Source organism: Humulus lupulus, chromosome X (assembly GCF_963169125.1).
Source record: "Humulus lupulus chromosome X, drHumLupu1.1, whole genome shotgun sequence".
Classification (NCBI taxonomy): Eukaryota; Viridiplantae; Streptophyta; class Magnoliopsida; order Rosales; family Cannabaceae; genus Humulus; species Humulus lupulus.
In genome coordinates, this window is record NC_084802.1 from 89577286 (window position 1) to 89594998 (window position 17713).

A 17713-nucleotide genomic window follows, 5' to 3' on the forward strand; every position below is an offset into this window, starting at 1 on the left:
CATCAAGAAAGCTTGGATTATATGAAGGATCAAGGCTTGTGTATCCCAATCTCATTCCATTGATGTAGCTTCAAGCATTTCCTTAGAGAAGGCTAGGAATAGAGATTTTTGGACAAAAAATATTCATTTGTGTCGAGTCTTGCAACTTTTTTGTTTCACACAAAATCATAGCTTGTGATATGTTGTTCCTATGGTTTGTTCTTCAAGGAAGGTCCACTCTAAACTCTTATCTCATTGTGTTTAACTATTCTCAAAGGTTGATTTACTTGTATCTTTTATCTTGAGTTGTATCACAAACCAAAAGTTATCTATAGTCTAATCTCTAACAGTAGTGGTTCTAACCGAGCGACCTAATCCTTTGAGAACCGCTAACTCTCTTCCTAGAATTTGGATCAGCTACAGGGGGTAATCAGGACATAATCTCATTAATAAGCCTATTGGCGTCAGCCAGCTGGTCCTTGAGTTCAGCATTTTCCTATTCGAAAAGTCCCACATAATACGAGGAAACACGAGCTTCGCTCATGGGATGTGTCGACGAGCTGTATGTATCCTGGTTGTTCCCAACATTATTCTGGGGATGTTTTCCAGCACACCGAGAAGTACCCTCTCCAGTCAGGATTGGCAGCTGATAGTCCCTTTGGTCAGCAGGCAGGGCTTGATTCATCCTCACGTGCCGATCTTTTGGTCACCGTCACCATCACCATTTCTTCAGAACTTTGGATAAAAATTTCAAGCCTAATATACTCTCAATGAAAGCATCAAACTGTTGAAGCGATTTTTCATCAACTGTGAATTAAGAATTAAAAAGAGAGATTAGGCTTGATATAAACCGTAAATAATTAAAACACACATTTTTTTATGTGGTTCAGTGGTAAAATCCACCTAGTCCAACAGTCAATGTTATTGCTGTATTTTCTCAAGGAAACTGTTTAATACAATTTCTCTAGAGTTTTTGTATACAAAAAATGTCGTCCATTTTCCTATCCATTTCCTCTCTATTTATTGGGGAAAATGGACAAGTTTAGGTAACTTACAAAAAAAGGGTAATTTCCCTTTATTACATAAATTACATTAATTGCTTGATTGATTACATTTACTATGAAAAATCGCAATAATCCCTTTATGGATATAAATCCTGGATCTTCAAGGATTCGTATTTGCGCCTCCAGTTTATTAGTCGTGATCTAAAGTCTTATTGGGCTCAAACGTTCCAGGATAGCTCGATTTAATTATCAGGTCACACGAGCTAAGTTTAGGCGATCTCAAGATCTACCGAAACGAACTCCTCATTTCCTTGATGACCTATGTTTGGACCAACATAAACATCTGAAAGTCGGCACCATGAACCTAGAGCTAAAAAAGGCTTCATTAAATGTTGCACAACTGTACCACGAACCAGACATGTCAACTCATGTTTTTCAGGTACAACAGATACATTTACAAAATTCACAATCCCAATGCAATGCAAAATTAAAAATCACAAAAAAATCTAAACATCAACAAAAATTTCAAGATCCAAATTTGAAGCCAAGATCTAAATTCAAGAACAAAAATTTCAACAAAAACTCAGATATGAAGTTCTTGAGCGAAGAAGCAAAAGAAGAACAAACGAGGTCGACGCCCAAAGCCCTCCGTCCAACATCGATGTTCTCGTTGAAGTCCTCCGTCCAACATACGAGGTTCTCATCAAAGCCCAAGCCACATGCAAGTTAGTCTCTAAGCTCGATCGACCCTCCACTATTGTCGAAGAAGAAGAAAAAGAAGAAAAATGAGGAGAATGAGGGAGAAATCAGTATAAGGAAGAAGGAGAAGAAGAGGAAAAAATGGAGGAAGGAAAGAGGAAAAAGAAAGAAAGGAAAAAAAATTATGATTATTTTGCTATTTTATTTTATTTTATTATTATATATTAATTAAAATAAATTTGAATTTAATAAGATTTTTTTTATAAAAAAAAAATAGACCTAGACTAGTTATAAACTGACACATGTCATCCTAGTCGGCTCAAATAAGACTTAACAAAGCTAGAGGTAACAGAAGCAACAAAATGATAACGTTGAGTAATTTTACTGTAAAAAACAAAAAATATTAAGAATATAAGTATGTAAAGTCAAAAACTTGGTATTTTTGTCGTAATTACCCTTTTTTAATCAATTAGTTATAAATAAATAAGTAAATATTTTTTTAGCATAACTATTTGTAAGTTATTTCAAGATAAATAGAATAAATAGGATCCCCCCACCCCTTCAAACTATTACAACTTGCAATTCATGCCCCTGAATTTTTCACGTTGTTAAAAATTCCCCCATAACTATGCACTATTACCGAATTATGGGACTTCTGTTAATTTTTGGGTGACATGGCTAATAGAAAGCTGATTTGGCAGTTTGGGCACTGACGTGGCAAGCCACCACATCAGTGTCACGTATATAATTCAATAAAAAAATAATAAAATTGTTTTAAAAAAATAATTAAAATATATATTTTTACTTCTTTTTTCCTTTTTTTTTATTTAAATAGTTTTTTTACTACTTTTTATTTAAATATTATATAAATTAAAAAATCATACACAATAGTAACTTTAATAGCATTTTATTTTAACTATTTTGCTTTAGTTTTATTTGCATGTACAATAAATTTCTTGTTTGATTGATTATGCTTCAATTTTTTTCCTCAAAGATGATAAATTTTAAAAATTAAACAATGTTTTATGAATTGGAGCAGGAAATGATGATGTGGCTAGTAGAAAAGTGATATTCCTCAAAGAAAACATAATAAAATTGTAAATTATTGGGTAGTGGTGGTCGGGGTCATATTATAATCGTACAATATTTATTAATTTACAATTTTATTTTAATCATATTTTTCTACTCCAATTCATAAAACATTATTTTTTTTATTTGTTTAATTTTTAAAATTCATTATCTTTGAGGGAAAAAATTAAAGCATAATCAATCAAACAAAAAATTTATTATACATGCAAATAAAACTAAAGCAAATAGTTCAAATAAAATACTATTAAAGTTAATATTGTATATGATTTTTTTAATATTTAAGTGAAAAGAAGTAAAAAATATTTAAATAAAAAAAGGAAAAAAGAAGTATGAAATATATATAATTTTTTATTTTTTTAAAATATTTTTTATTAATTTTTTAATTAAATTATACATGTAGTACTGATATAGCATTGGTGCCCAAACTACCAAAGCCTTTAGTTAGAAATTTTAAATTTAGGGGACACGAATTTCAAATTGTAATAAATGGGGATTCTATTTATTCAAATAAGTATTTTAAATTTTATTTATTACAATACAACATTATACATTCAACTTTTTTTTTAATAAAATCTTTTTGAAAAATATTTTCATTACTTTATAATTTTTATTTAGTTCTCTTTATTTTTTTTATCTTTTAGCTAACAATTGTGATGTTAACGGATTACAAATACAACCGCTCTAACATTTGTTATTTATTAATTAGTTATTGGTTATCGGTGTGGTGTATTGGGCATTTATATTTTATGGTAGGTACAATAAAAACCGCAACTAAACCACTCAATACAATGACATGCTAGAGATAGAGATACATATTCGCCGTATGTTTCAATCGTATATGGATCACTTTTTTGTATTTGTACACAATATACAATCTTGCTAAAAAAAAGTGAATATAATTATTGAAAATTAAAAAAATTAATTTTTTTATTAAAAAATAAATTAAAATTTTAAAAATTAATAATTTGTATTATTGAGAGTCAAAGAAGTATTTAAAAAATATGATATTTATTGTGTGCTAAATTTTACTTATGTTATATTTTGTGCTAATATATTTTAAATCATAAAAATAAACTAAAAAATAATTAATCAACACTTTTATAGCATTCCGTTAGATGCTGTTAAGCATGTAGTTCAATAAAAATGAGTTTTACATTATCTTTTAAAACGTGCTATTAATGATTTCCCATTAACATTATATGTAAAGAATATAACAACCACAAGTTAAGGCTATTCTATATCTATATGAATCTTTCTTTTAGTCTTAAAGTTTTACATTTCTTTTAAGAGCGTAAACTCAATCTCACAAGATTCACTCATTTGGACTAAAAAAAACGCAGAATAACCTCGTGCTCTTTCTAATCAAACGACATGTACATTTCGTTTTGTCTCAAGAAGGAGAGAAGCAATGCCATGTCGTTACTTGTGAAACTCAGATCAGATGAATAGGGAATTACAAGAGGCCACGTATGGAGTGCGGTGACAGCAGAGCTGTCGTTATAGCAAAGAAAGAAGCACGAGTCAGTAACCACGCAACTCTTCTACCTGAAAGAACTGTCTCCGTCTCCGTCTCCCTTCTGTAATCCATTTTTGTTGTTGGTTTCACACTCTAGAAACTTTTACTTTCTCGTTCTCTGCTAAAACGACACCCAAAATCGAAGGAGATCAATCGTTGAACCAAGATGTCGTGGCAACAGTACGTTGACGAGCACTTGATGTGCGATATCGAAGGCGGCTGTCTCACTTCGGCCGCGATCCTCGGCATAGACGGCAGCGTTTGGGCTCAGAGCGCCACCTTTCCTCAGGTCAAGTCCATAGCTTCTTTTTCTTTTTCTTATTAATTTTCTTTTCAGATTTGTTCCATTATACAGATCTCGGTTTGTCATTGTTTTTGGCAAATCTTGTTCAATTTTGATCAAGCCCAGTTTCGAGCATGATCTCGAGCTCTTTTTTTTTTTGGCCTCACTCGATTGATATCAGACTTGATTCTATGATGGGTTTCATAAATGTTTTTAGTCAATTTGAATTATTGATCATGATGATTAGCCATTTTGTCCGACTCTGTAATATTATGGGTTTTGTGATCAAGTAATCTTTTTAGTTTTAGTTTGGTGTTTGTTTTTCTTTTTATAGTTATTCTTTGGATATTAACTTCTTTTTTTGGTCTGGGTATTATAGTTTAAGCCTGAAGAAATAGTTGCTATTGTGAAAGATTTTGATGAGCCTGGATCACTTGCTCCAACTGGACTATTCCTTGGGGGCACAAAGTATATGGTCATCCAAGGTGAAGCAGGTGCTGTTATTCGAGGAAAGAAGGTTGGGATTTAGTAGTGTTCCATTTGTCAATTATACCAACATGTGTTAATAAATTTAATGATGCATTATTTGGATCATCATTTGTACCTTTTTTTTAACACCTTGATGGGGTTATTTTATGATCACGCATTGGGTTTCTTACTGCAAAGGCCATAAGACATTTTGTCGAGTGTTAATTAGGATTGCTCTGGTTATTATCACTGCCTATTTGGGATATTTCCCATCAGAAGTGTTGCTATTATGTGGGACTGTGTGTTTTACATGGTAGTTTTAAATTGATTGCACATATTTACTATGCAGTAGTTGTAACCTGTAATGACAACTACGTATTTTGGTTGAAAATTAGTTGACATTTGTAGCTGTACTTATTTTCATTGAACACATTTTTAAAAAACTAATCCTTTGTATTGTCACATCGGGTACCTCAATGAAGGAGTGGAGGTTAAATGCAGAAAAAAATTGAATCTTTCACAGGCAATATCACTTTTCTGAATATGCTGCTGCTTGTGTTGGCCTAGGAAGTGTTCTTTTTGGTCTACAAAATTTCTTGGATAGATTTGTTCTTTAGTCAAATGTAATATTTGTCATGTGGTACATATGTTAATTTACTAATGATTATCTTTTCTTCTTTTAGGATCTGTAAACTTGTAGAATTCTTATTTATTGGGGGGCATGCTTAGGAATGAAACTTCAAGAAACACATAATAATTGTGCTGTGCTATGTGTGTATGTTTTCCGCATAGGAAATATAAATTAATTGTTGAGGGCTACTTAATCTGGAGTTTACTTTTTATTTTGTCTTTGGAAATTCATTTGTTCATCTCTCATGTATTAGGGTTCAGGAGGTGTTACTGTTAAGAAAACCAATCTGGCCTTGATAATTGGTATATATGAGGAACCTCTGACTCCTGGTCAGTGCAACATGATTGTTGAAAGGCTCGGAGATTACCTGATTGAGCAGGGTCTGTAGTTGTATATTTGCTTTGGTAAGATGATTACTTCCGGTCCCAGCATTATTATCTGGAATTTTCCTTTTCTGCTTCTGGAAGTGTAATAACCTTCTAAAATGTTGCAGATTTCAGGATTGATATTCTATTCAAAGTTGTGGAGAGCTTGGTGTGGAAACAAAGTTATTGCCGCTTGGAAATCTGATCATGCATCTTTGGATGGATCATTTGCTTTCTCATTTTTAGATATCTGGAAAGTGATTGTCTTTGTGAATGGCACTGTTTTTATTTATATAATTCTTTCGCTCTCATTTCCCTTCTATAATACGTCCACTACTGTAAGTTTTATATCTCTTGAATGCCTTAAATGTATGGCGTGGAGTTTGTCTAGAACAATATTTTGTGGGTGAAAGATTGAAAATTGAATGCTGGTTGGTGGGTTCTGATTTGCTCTGGATCTTTGAGTCTGCTACCTCATGTTGTCAATCTTGGCTGTGAATTGTGATGCTTTCATCTGTTTGATATAACATTATTTATGTTTTCATACTCTTTCAAGTTTCCTAGGAAATATAAATGATACAGGAAGGTTTTTTTTTATAGGAATCAGTTGTAGGAAATGAATTATTAGACTAGAGTGCTTCTCATTATTTAAATTAGGATATTAGCAGTGATAATGCTCAAAAATTGTTTCTGTACTTTAATACTTTTGAATTTTTTTTTTTTTACGGTAATAAGACATTCCATCAAGAAAATGATGCAGTTGTTGGCATTTAGTCTGCATATGTGGTACAATTTCATTGGTCTATGTTATTTTAATTATTTCGATATTATAAAAATTATTTTAAAACACAAAATTATTAAAAATAAATTCCTTAAACGAACTAAATCCCTTTGTCACCAAAAAAAAAAAAAAACTAAAATGGCTGGCCGAAGTTTCTATGGCCGATGAAGCAAGTTGCAAAAGGATCTATGGTCGACAGAGGGTTCTTGCCATTTTTGGGAGCTTGCTGTCATCGACGGTTGGGTTTGAAGGCTCTGCTCGCGGTTGGAGCTTTGGCTTCATCGACGGTTTCTGTGGAGGCTCTCCTTGAGGTTGACGAAGACAGATTTGGGTGAAAGCTTCGAGTGATGTGTGACTTTAGGGTCAAAGCCTCAGATCTGGACAACGACGGTGTTCTTCAAGGATGTGCAGGGATGGCAACAACGCGAGAACATTCTTCAAGGATGACAATGTCAACGACATTCTTCAGGGATTTGGACGACAAGGTTGGGTACCTGCAAATTTGTCAATTTTTTGCTTTGGTTGTGATCAGGGACGTGCAAATCTGAAGATATTTATTTTTGGCTTTGGTTATATGTTGTATTTACTATTTTGGGAGGTTTTTAATGGAAATCTATGTATAGTTTATTGTGAGTTTTGAAGAGATCTTCAATTAGTTTATGTTCAACATTGTTCATTGTTCATGTTCATTCATGGTTCATAATCCAAATTCAAAATTAACCTAATAAATAAAAATTATATGTTGTTTTGAGATGGGAACTTTTGAATATTCATCTTGAAATAGCACAAATGAATGCTGGTGAACTGTGTATAGAATCTATGTTTGAACATCAACAAAAACAATTGATGCTGGAGAAAGATAATTAGAACTCTTATTTTTTTGTTTTTTGAATGATAATTTAAATTATTTTTTAATATTTTTTGGATTTCTTAATTTTTTTATTTTTAAATAATTAAAATGACGTTGACTAATGTTATTGTGTCACGTATTTATCTATGCCAATCGTTAAGTGTGGATACCAACAGTGGTACCATTTTATGGACAAAATGTATTATTAATGAAAAAAAAATTAAGTATTATTCAATTAAACAAATTTTGGTATTATTTCTGTCAATAAACCTTTAAACTAATTGAAGTTTCCAACCAATGGGCATGATAATCAGTTGAACACGAAACAACTCATATTGTAGGAAAGTGTGGGAAAACCACACAACCTTTTTAGGCGAATCCAACCTTGTGTTGTCTCTATTGTTTTACTGTTCTGCCTCTTAGTGTGATGGTCAATTAGATGTCGATTAATTTTACATTTTTTACAAAATAAATAATTCAACAAAACTTTCATGTATGCTTTGATCCACGATAAAGTATGTACTCCCTCACCTTATCAAAAATAATGTAATATGTGGATAGCCCTGATTAGATTGGGCTATTATACCACTAAGGACCCATTAATTAATGGTGAGGTCACAAATTTAAACTGTTATTTGACACTTATAAATAATAGAAAATAAATAAAAAAAAATAATGAAAATAGGAAATATGGGAAACTTGTTTTACAATATTGTTGTTGTTAGAATTATTATATGGACTAATATAATCACAAATATTATTTCATAATCACAACCATTAATTAAAGTATATCAATTGCCAGTAACCATAATGGAATGGTTCACACATATTAATTGCATTAGAAGCACATGGTGGCACTCTAATGACCATGTGTTGGCCCATTAAACTATAGTCCACTACCTCATATTATAATGAGCCAAATTAGCCAACTAATAACCCTTAGGGTAAGAGGGCATCATACATATAGTGTATGAAATGGCAATTGGGGATAAGGTGATATTTGGTAAGGGTTTGCTCTCCATAAGCCATCTCTTGCATTTGCATTTGATATTGTGTGTTGTTTTGGGCAGATTGAAAAGTGATAAAGATAAGCATTGGAGACTCAATATCAAGCTTAGGAGGTACGTTTATCTATGTATAATTAATGACCTAAATAGAATGTGATCTTGATTGTTACATGAGCATTGATTATTGTTGTTGAATCTGATTTATGATTTTAATGCTCATAATGTGTTTCTAAACTATCACCTATTCCATATACGGCCAAATATCACTTGAATAGAGTCCTACTAGTAGTTAAATTAAATATTTTTAATATTTTAAAATATAATATGTAAAACATATAATTAAATTTAACTAATTAACAAAGAAAAATCCTATAAAACCGTTATTAGTGCATATTATAATATGATAACACCTAAGACCACCTCCAATATAAGATATAAATTTTGTGACAATTTTGGCACAAAAAATAAATAAATATTATATTTGGTAAAATATTTGTACTTGTACTCCAATACACAAAATGTAAATTATCTAATAAAATCAACAATTTATTTAATATTTATTGATGGTGTACAATAAGTAGTATGATTAGTCATTAATTGTTAATTTATCAATTAATAAATTAGTGACATGTTAAATAAAAAATTAACATTTATTATTGTGACAAATTTAGCTCAAGCTATATCTTGTACTAAATTTTGCACAACTTTTAGCTTGTCCTAAATTAACAGTGTTAAATAGAACAGTGCACCACTTTTTTCGCCCGCTATTAGAGATGCTCCTAGATGTATTGTAGCAATGCTCCATCAGTATTGAACTCCACTTGCAATAGCATCCATAATCTTAATATTTTAAATTATAATATGTAAAACCTGAAACTTAATTTAATCAATCAAATTTGTAAATATATATAGTATATAAATAGTGCATTTGTGCATTATTATCCTACTTTAATAGCAACTTCATCCAAACCACTTTAACGGTGTTCTATTTATTTTACTTGCGAAAGAAAAAATTGCAGTAATTATGAAAAAAAAAAGGTAGAAGCAGCAGTTTGACCACACGAGAGAGAACAAAAGATAAGCAGTTAAAAAAGTGTTGAAAAATCGTCACAATTGGCGAGAAGGGAAATCCTCGTACAGTACAAGGAAGCATTGTGCTTCCAACAGCTAATTTGCCGCAAGTTTAATTGAAACATCATTAAATTGCACAATGACCGAGCATTAGATGCGCACAAAATATGAAAATACTAATCAAACAAAGCAAAGAAGGCTTTGCACCAGCATTCGCCCAAAGCTTCTTCGGTGCTTGCACTTCAACAGCTCCGCAAATTCAACTCTCTTTAAATCCATAAAACCATATGCTAAATCACTCAGATGTGCATCAGGTCTGCGCATGGCCCAACTTTAATCCTGTTCCACCCCCAATGCCACGGGCGTATGCACCTGGAAAACCATAATGAGAGCCACAAAAGCCAGCAATTAACCAGACACTTACCGAGGTTTTGCTGGCTTTCTTCACATGAGGGACTCCATTCCATGATTTTCTTGTCAGATGTCAAACTACAGATCTCAGACAACCTGGTACAGAAGAGCCACAAAAAAACCAGGCCAGTATAAAGACATAATGATTCATATTAAAAAGATTCAGGTTTCATAGACATGCCTTGTCACTGTTTTCAATAAAGTCTGACCTCACTCCCTCTTTACAGTATACCATACTTCCAGGTGCAGTATTTGGCTATATGAAACAAGAGAACGAGTTCAAAGCCTAATTAGGTTAAAAATAAATCATTTCACATAATTAACAAAATTTGAAAGAAACAAATCAAGAATCATGTATCTGAGCCATAGACAACACAGAAGCTCTAAGACATTGTTACAGTTACTGGAAACAATATCAATTACTGTGGGGTGACCTGCCACCACATATGCACCAGTTAGGAGGAACTCTATAGGCTAAAAGAGCATGTGAGATATGACAAACATGTTTACAATAGATGACTGGACATTAAGAATATAGAACCAAATATAATATGTATATTATAAACATTGATATTGATTACCTAGAAGGCAAGAACCAAATATAATATGTATATTATAAATATTGATATTGATTACCTAGAAGGCAAGAACCAAACTATAGCAAAGCAAAATCATATAGGGTGCGATGGGTTAACCATACCAGCTCCCAAAAGATTAGGAAAGCAAAGGAAAAGGCAACCCACATAAGTAGCTGAATAAATAATTAAGTTTAAGTTCAAGCAAGACCTCTAATTCTTCTTATAACCCAGTCTGAAGCAACCCACTCCCGGTAGTGAAGCTATCTGAACCTGCAGCAGCATATACATCACCCTGCAAAGACCCCTGACTCACTATCTCTAGAACTTCCAGTATCTCACAGCCATCCGCAACAATTCCTAATCCAAAGTCTTCAAATGGAGAAACTCACCTCGCAATTGAGGATCTTAACATTAGAAGTTGGATTAAATGCCTGTTCGGCATTCTCTATGATTGATGTTTGATTATATGGTTTGACTAGCTCCGAGTCGACATCAACAGCACCTTCTGCCCAATTCAGCAGCCTCCCAGCAGTTGTACTTTCCACATTTGCCATGTCAACTAATGTCAAATTCCCAACTCTCTCTCCGTTATGTCCAACCTGGTGTATTTCCTTGAATTCTGAACAAGGTACTGCACATGAGACACCAGACTCAGTCAAATCAACTGGCCTGAACTCATGCCCAGGGCCAGGCAAATCAGATACACATATAAATGTCTGCTCTTTCAGAAAAACGGATTCTTGCATAGATTTCTGAGCCATCTCTACATGACTCCCAATTGTATCCTCAGATGTGCACTTTGCACCACCATTCCTTAGGCACTCTGATCTAACACCACCAGACCTATTACTTTCTGGAGATCCAGAAGCTGATTGCTGTGGACTTGTAGAGGCTTGCTTCTGTTCTTTGACTGGCTTCACATCCATTGCTTCAGAATCATTTTGACACTTCCTTGTAGAAGTGGAAGAAGGCAGGCACCCTGCGGCATCTTCTCTAGATTCTTTAGCCTGTTGGCTTATGTTTCTTGAGACAAGTTCTTTCGCAACATATTGAGCCATCTCTGCATTATTGCTAAGCATATGCTTTTCACTCTCCAACAGTCCACCAGAACACCTAAACTCAGAACTGCAATTGGCATCACCAGTTTCCAGGCACTCTAATCTAACACTACCAGACCTATTACTTTTAGGAGAGACAGAAGCTGGTTGTTGGGGACCAACTGAGATTCGCTTCTGTTGTTTGATTGGCTTCACATTCACTGCTTCAGAATCATTATTCCTCTTCTTTTCAGCAGAGGATGGCTGGGACACTGCAGCATCTTCACTGGTTTCTTTGGCCTGTGGAATTAAATGACTAGAAATGAGTTCTGCCGTGATATTTTGAAAAATCTCCACATTCTTCCCTGATATATTTTTGTCACTCTCCAACAGTCCACCAGAAGACCTAAACTCAGAACCACAGTTCGAATCATCAGTTCCTAAGAACTCTAATCTAACACCACCAGACAAATTACTATTGGGAGATACAGAAGATGGTCGTTGTGGGCTAGCAGAGTCTTGCTTATGCAGTTTGACTGGCTTTGCATCCACTGCATCAGAATCATTTTTCCTCTTCTTCTCAGCAGAGGAAGGCTGGCACCCTGCAGCATCTTCACTGAACTTTTTGGCCTGTGGGCTTATGTGCCTGGACAATCGAGACCGTTTGTACCCATCAGGAAAGACAAAGGCAGGTAGTTGCTTTCTACGGACATGTGAAACAAACATATCCATCCCAGGTTTCCAAAACATATACATGTTTACGTCTTGCCTAAATTCGTCAACTGTTTCACGGATGTCAAACTGCTGACCTTCTTGACCCTTCACTCCCTCTTTCCTCTGCAAGCCCATGAAGAAAGAACAATGTGCAGATGACCTTGATGTGTCTACATACTCATGTGGGTGAGGATGGCATTGCAACATCCCATTTGTATCCCGCTCTATCTGAGCTCAGAAACAATTAGAAAACAATTAGGCAAAAAAAAAACATTTTATATCTTACAACAAGTGAATATTATAAGACCTAAGCACCATTAATGCATACATACTGCAGTATTGATGCATACTCTATAAAATCACCATAAAAATCTGAGTTTTACCTTAAGTGTAAGCTGCCTAAGCCGAGACTCTACCCATCCCCTCCATGCTAGCAAATCATCAGCATCGACCGCTAGAATATCCACCTGCAAGTAGTTTTTGTACGCCTCGAAAAATAGATATGGCTCAAACAGAGCACTCCACTGGACCTTGTTCAACTCAATATCCTGCCATAAAACCAACAGAAAAAAAAGATCTAATATACTTCCAACCAGTAGAATTAGAGAAAATGCAATTTATGCTCTCACCTCACAAATCCTGTTACCACATTGGAACTGCTCTGTCATAACTCGTAAAGTACTTGCTGAGACATTGTAACTAGAATTCATGCATGGGTAAGCAGGAGTTATTATGGGCATAAGATGAAATCGATCTCGAGGGTGTTTGCGAGGATCCCAAACAGGGAACCCAAGTTCATTCTCCTCAATAGAACAGAGCATCACAGGATTTGGCCATCTCCATTGTGTATAAACCCTGAAAAATCTAGAAACCAGCATACTAGGAATTGCATTGGGATAAAGCTGACATACTCGAGCAACTAAAAGAGCCCAGTTGACACCACCAAGGAATCCAGTAACCTATACCCACGAAGAATGTTTAAATGTAAACAAGATACGTATAGTAATGATGCCAATGGCAATGAGAGAAATCAAGAGCAGATGCTCAAATCTTACATTTGAATAAACACCGCGCCTTTTAGCCCAAAATTTTAAACATCTGAGAGTTGTACGAAAATGCTACATATAAATAGATTTAAAAAAATGTTAAAATGATATTGATAAAACACAAATTATGCAACAGTGATAAAATTTAAGATAGGCTCACCTCTATATTTGGGACAAGTTTAAGAATTTGATCTGCTACCCTACACCCATTAAGACTTCGAACAGTCTGCTCGTCCACTTCAAATAGCACAGATCCATGAGAGATGTCCAGATCCTGTCGGAAAGTTAGCTTTGCAGTCAAAATGTCGTCTTAATGAATACAGGAATAAGTATGCATCCTTATACTGCTAACTGTCACTCGTGCAATTTTGAAAAATCAGAGCTTACAGGAACATATGGAATTAAAAGAAAAATGCATTCAGCAACATTGAATTTGCATGGGCTTAACATAGTTATTCAGAAGTTCTCGTAGGGTCAAGTAGCATGAGAGAATTGCATAAAGCACATCAGCACATTTAAAAATGGAATAAAATGATTAAGTACAAGAAACAGGTATATTAACTTACTTTTGGAACAACCAAAAGAGATATACTTGCATACAGAAGATCAATTGAAATTCCTTGGAACTTGAATTTCATTACTGGGACATGAGCATCAGGAACTGGTTGAAGTTCTGCAACATCTTCCATTTCAGCCAGTATATTGTGCAAGACAATAAAAAAATCTTCCTGGAAATATACAAACAATCGTCAGCTATAAATAGGTGAAAAAATGGTTCTATTCAATACACAAGAATCAGAGATAATGTAATCACCTCTCGATTCACATAGGATGGCCCAACACACAGGGTGTCAATGTCAGCCCCCGGTCCATGCACCTGTCAAAATTGTATTTTTAGTTTGCTATATCCCTTACATACAGCTATTTACAAGAACACATACTTACCTTTGACAGCTATTTATGTGAACACATTTTTAATTAAAAAGAAAAAACTAACAAAACAGCAATCAGATTCACATTTAAAATCCATCCCTCTCCAACAGAAAATCTAGCAAAACTGATCCCAAGACATGAATCAAATCTCTCATAGTTAAATGTGAATGACTGAGATAGCATAAACTGTCATAATATGATTATAGATAGAAGAGTAGCTATGATGCCAAGAAACTACTTGTTTTCCACCAATTGAAGTACGAATGATCGTGTGGCTCTATTATATGCTATCAACCAAACATAGAAGAGCGCCGAGGAATATCCTGGTTAATGTTGAGATTAGGTCACCAATCACCATCATCAGCAGCAATGTTGAATAAGTATAGTTACACAACAGGTGACTTCATTGTGCCAGTGGAACTACTTGCTTTCCACCAATTTGAAGAATGAATATCCTTGTTTTTCACATTCTAAGTACCATAATGAAAAATCATGTTATAAAAAACATACAGCTTTAAGTTCTGGTTCTTAACCCAAATATTTCCACTTATCCAAGATAATCCTCGTGAAAAAACTACAAAAATAACAGTCCTAATGTGTGAAGGGATTGCATGATACAAGAAGTTGCAATTCCACTTTTGAACCCATAGAGCATAGATGAAGAACAAAGAAAAAAAAATAATGTTATACTTACTCCTAATCTGTAGGACCCAAAGGTGAATATGACAGCATTTGCATCCTCCACCATCTGATCTGTATAGCCTCTTTGGCGAGTTAACACCTTCACCCAATCCTTTACAATCTGAATCACCATGATTAGCGGGTCACAACCATTACTCAAACAATTAAAAACATCTTTTGCAGAGAGTATATGTAAAATCACATACCAAAAGAATGTGTAAGATACAACAATAAATAAAAAGATGAAGGTAAAGAACATTAGGAAAGCTTGTAAAACCGCATGAGATAACGAACCAATTAATGGGTAGACCGTAGGCACTGTTATTTTACTCAAGACAACAGAAAATAATCTGGGCTTCATCACTGTGACTAATCAAATATACCTGGCATTCACCTTCAATGCACAACAGTAACCCAGCAAAAACATTGAAAAAATATGCCAAAAAAAAAGATAGAGACCCATCCAAAATACAAACAAAACGGAAACTCAAAACACAACATAGATAAAAACGTATCAACATCAAAAATCACATTTACTAAACAGGAAAGTTCAAACAACAAACAGACCTTTCTAATGGTTGGTAATGCCCAAAACAACAAAATATCACAATACTGACTTAAATTTTGATAACTTTAGAGATAATGCTGTAAAATACCGTAAGATTAAATAATAGTAATACAAAAAATAAATTAATAATAAAGCAAAGTAGTATTAATTACCTCTGCAATGCGACCAAGAACCTCCTCTCTCCTAGCAGCTTCTTCTTGGCTCTCGTAAAGCCCCGAATTAATCAAGAACTACAATTTTTACTCAATAAATAGGATTGGTTTAAAATGCTAAATCGAAGAAACAAATCCCCAAGATTTGAAATCGAAAAAACGGAAATACCTTTTCCAAATTATCATTCCGATGAAGATCCGCGTCGGTGGGACCCGCGACAGAGATTGGCTTCGTGATGCCGTACTTTTTGGCCGGCGATGATGACCCATTCGGATTCTGAGAACCCACCATCTCAGTCGCCTCAGAAGTAAAACCCTAAAGCAAAGGTAGAGTCTAAAATCGGTATCTGAAGATTCAGGTTTCAATTCATAGGAATTGAGGATGAAATTAACCCTGAAACTGAAAGACCACTCACTTACTCTCCCACAATCGCTGTAGAAATTCAGATCCAAATCCCTAATTTGACGAGGAGAGCAGAAGGTGATCAAACCAAATTGCAGGAGAGAGAAAAAGCGAGGGGAGAATAGGGGAAAGAGAAGAGAGAGAGAGAGAGAGAGAGAGGCGAAAGATCGAGAAAGTAGGCAGTGTTTGGAAGATTTTTTTATTATTTTCGGTATTTATATAAATTAAAACATATTGACAGAGTTAGATCCAGCTAAGCTTAGATATTTTTCTTTTCTCATTTTTTATTTTTTGTAAATCAAATCTTATCACTTCAATAACATCACTTATGCATAAAACTTTTTTTATTTATAAATAAAAAAAAATTGCAACAAAAAACCAAATATACTACTCTTTTTTTTGTTTATTGTAAAAGTACTTTCAACTAACACATCCAAATATATCTTCTAAAGTACTTTTAAATATTAAAAGTAAAGTACTTTTTTGGGTGTGAAAGTATTTTTATATTTTAAATAAAAAAATACTTTTAACTAATACAACTAAATATATCTTCTATAATACTTTTAAATATTAAAAGTAAAAGATGTATTAAAAGTATTTTTGGAGTATATTCAACCAAGCCCAAAAACATTTTGTTGAAAAAGCTCTTCCCAACTAAATAACTCTTAGGGTATGGTTGGAAACACTTGTCAAAAATACTTATTAGTACTTTTTTTACTTCTAATATTCAAAAATATTTTTGAATATATAGTTGTATTATTCAAAAGTCAAAAACTAGACCAACCGAAGTCAAAGTAGATAGTAAATCCATTCGGGTATTAAAAGTGATTTTTAAATTTTTTTAGGCTCAAAAGTACTTATTTAAGTCTAGCCAATCAAAGCCTTGAAGCTCATTTTGAGAAGCCTAAAGCAAAAGACACAAGTGATGCCAACCAAAGTCAATATTTTTGCACTTATGTGTAAAACAATTGCAAAATAAATTTATATAATAATTAAAAGTAATAATATATATAAAAAATACAATCAAATAATAGATAATAAAAATAAAATAAATTTGAAAGTTGAGCATATATTACCTAAAATTGGATAAAATTAAAACTAAGTTTGACAATGTACTTCAATAAACTGCATAGGATTGTTACATAGAATAAATGGAAGATTGAGTTTGTGTGCCTCTAGCTATTGATATTGAACTTTGATCTACTCACTTTAGATATGCAAAATAAAAGAAAAGAGAACTAGAAAGGATAAACAGACTTTCAAGTTCTCACTAACTCTTTTAGATGGAGTATCTGAAAGTAAAAAAATAAGTAGTGAGATTGGGGATGAATACTCTATATTTATATAGGTCCATCAAAGTTTCTATCATAATTAATGTCAGAATATTTGACAATTAATGAGAATATTGACCATTATTATAAATAATTAAAATTATTGATTATATATA

The 17713-nt window shown here is 33.4% G+C and overlaps 2 protein-coding genes across 7 annotated transcripts; one reads left to right on the forward strand and one right to left on the reverse strand.

Annotated features, from left to right (window-relative positions):
- Nucleotides 1-4143: 4143 nt before the first annotated feature.
- LOC133807262 (profilin) lies at nt 4144-6482 on the forward strand. The gene is made up of 4 exons (XM_062245475.1): nt 4144-4576; nt 4950-5087; nt 5923-6073; nt 6163-6482. The coding sequence occupies exons 1-3, from the start codon at nt 4454-4456 to the stop codon at nt 6055-6057; spliced, it is 396 nt and encodes a 131-aa protein (XP_062101459.1). The 5' UTR covers nt 4144-4453; the 3' UTR covers nt 6058-6073; nt 6163-6482.
- Nucleotides 6483-9738: 3256 nt separating this feature from the next.
- Nucleotides 9739-16460, reverse strand: LOC133807454 (nuclear poly(A) polymerase 4-like). 6 transcript variants are annotated; one of them, XR_009879372.1, is made up of 13 exons: nt 16033-16459; nt 15864-15941; nt 15157-15264; nt 14344-14406; nt 14096-14257; nt 13690-13803; nt 13539-13601; nt 13113-13442; nt 12867-13031; nt 11122-12711; nt 10941-11024; nt 10364-10410; nt 9739-10250 (listed from the first exon to the last, which is right to left on the reverse strand). XR_009879372.1 is itself a non-coding variant. In XM_062245794.1 (13 exons), exons 2-12 carry the CDS (start codon nt 16153-16155, stop codon nt 10953-10955), a joined length of 2868 nt encoding a protein of 955 aa, XP_062101778.1. In that variant the 5' UTR covers nt 16156-16179; nt 16284-16460; the 3' UTR covers nt 9739-10410; nt 10941-10952. The 6 variants fall into 6 exon arrangements, 4 of the variants coding, with proteins under 4 accessions (XP_062101778.1, XP_062101777.1, XP_062101779.1 ...); XR_009879373.1 differs by having other exon boundaries at nt 10336-10410; XM_062245794.1 differs by having other exon boundaries at nt 9739-10410; nt 16033-16179; nt 16284-16460.
- Nucleotides 16461-17713: the final 1253 nt, after the last annotated feature.

Excerpts from the sequence above, each read along its gene's own strand:
- LOC133807454 (XM_062245794.1), bottom strand. The coding sequence starts at position 16,155 with ATGGTGGGTTCTCAGAATCCGAATGGGTCATCATCGCCGGCCAAAAAG. Across the intron at positions 15,265-15,863 it reads TTCTTGGTCGCATTGCAGAG|ATTGTAAAGGATTGGGTGAA; the intron begins GTAATTAATACT and ends ATGGTGATTCAG. Across the intron at positions 13,443-13,538 it reads GGCGCGGTGTTTATTCAAAT|GTTACTGGATTCCTTGGTGG; the intron begins GTAAGATTTGAG and ends TCGTGGGTATAG.
- LOC133807262 (XM_062245475.1), top strand. The coding sequence starts at position 4,454 with ATGTCGTGGCAACAGTACGTTGACGAGCACTTGATGTGCGATATCGAA. Across the intron at positions 4,577-4,949 it reads AGAGCGCCACCTTTCCTCAG|TTTAAGCCTGAAGAAATAGT; the intron begins GTCAAGTCCATA and ends TGGGTATTATAG. Across the intron at positions 5,088-5,922 it reads CTGTTATTCGAGGAAAGAAG|GGTTCAGGAGGTGTTACTGT; the intron begins GTTGGGATTTAG and ends CTCATGTATTAG.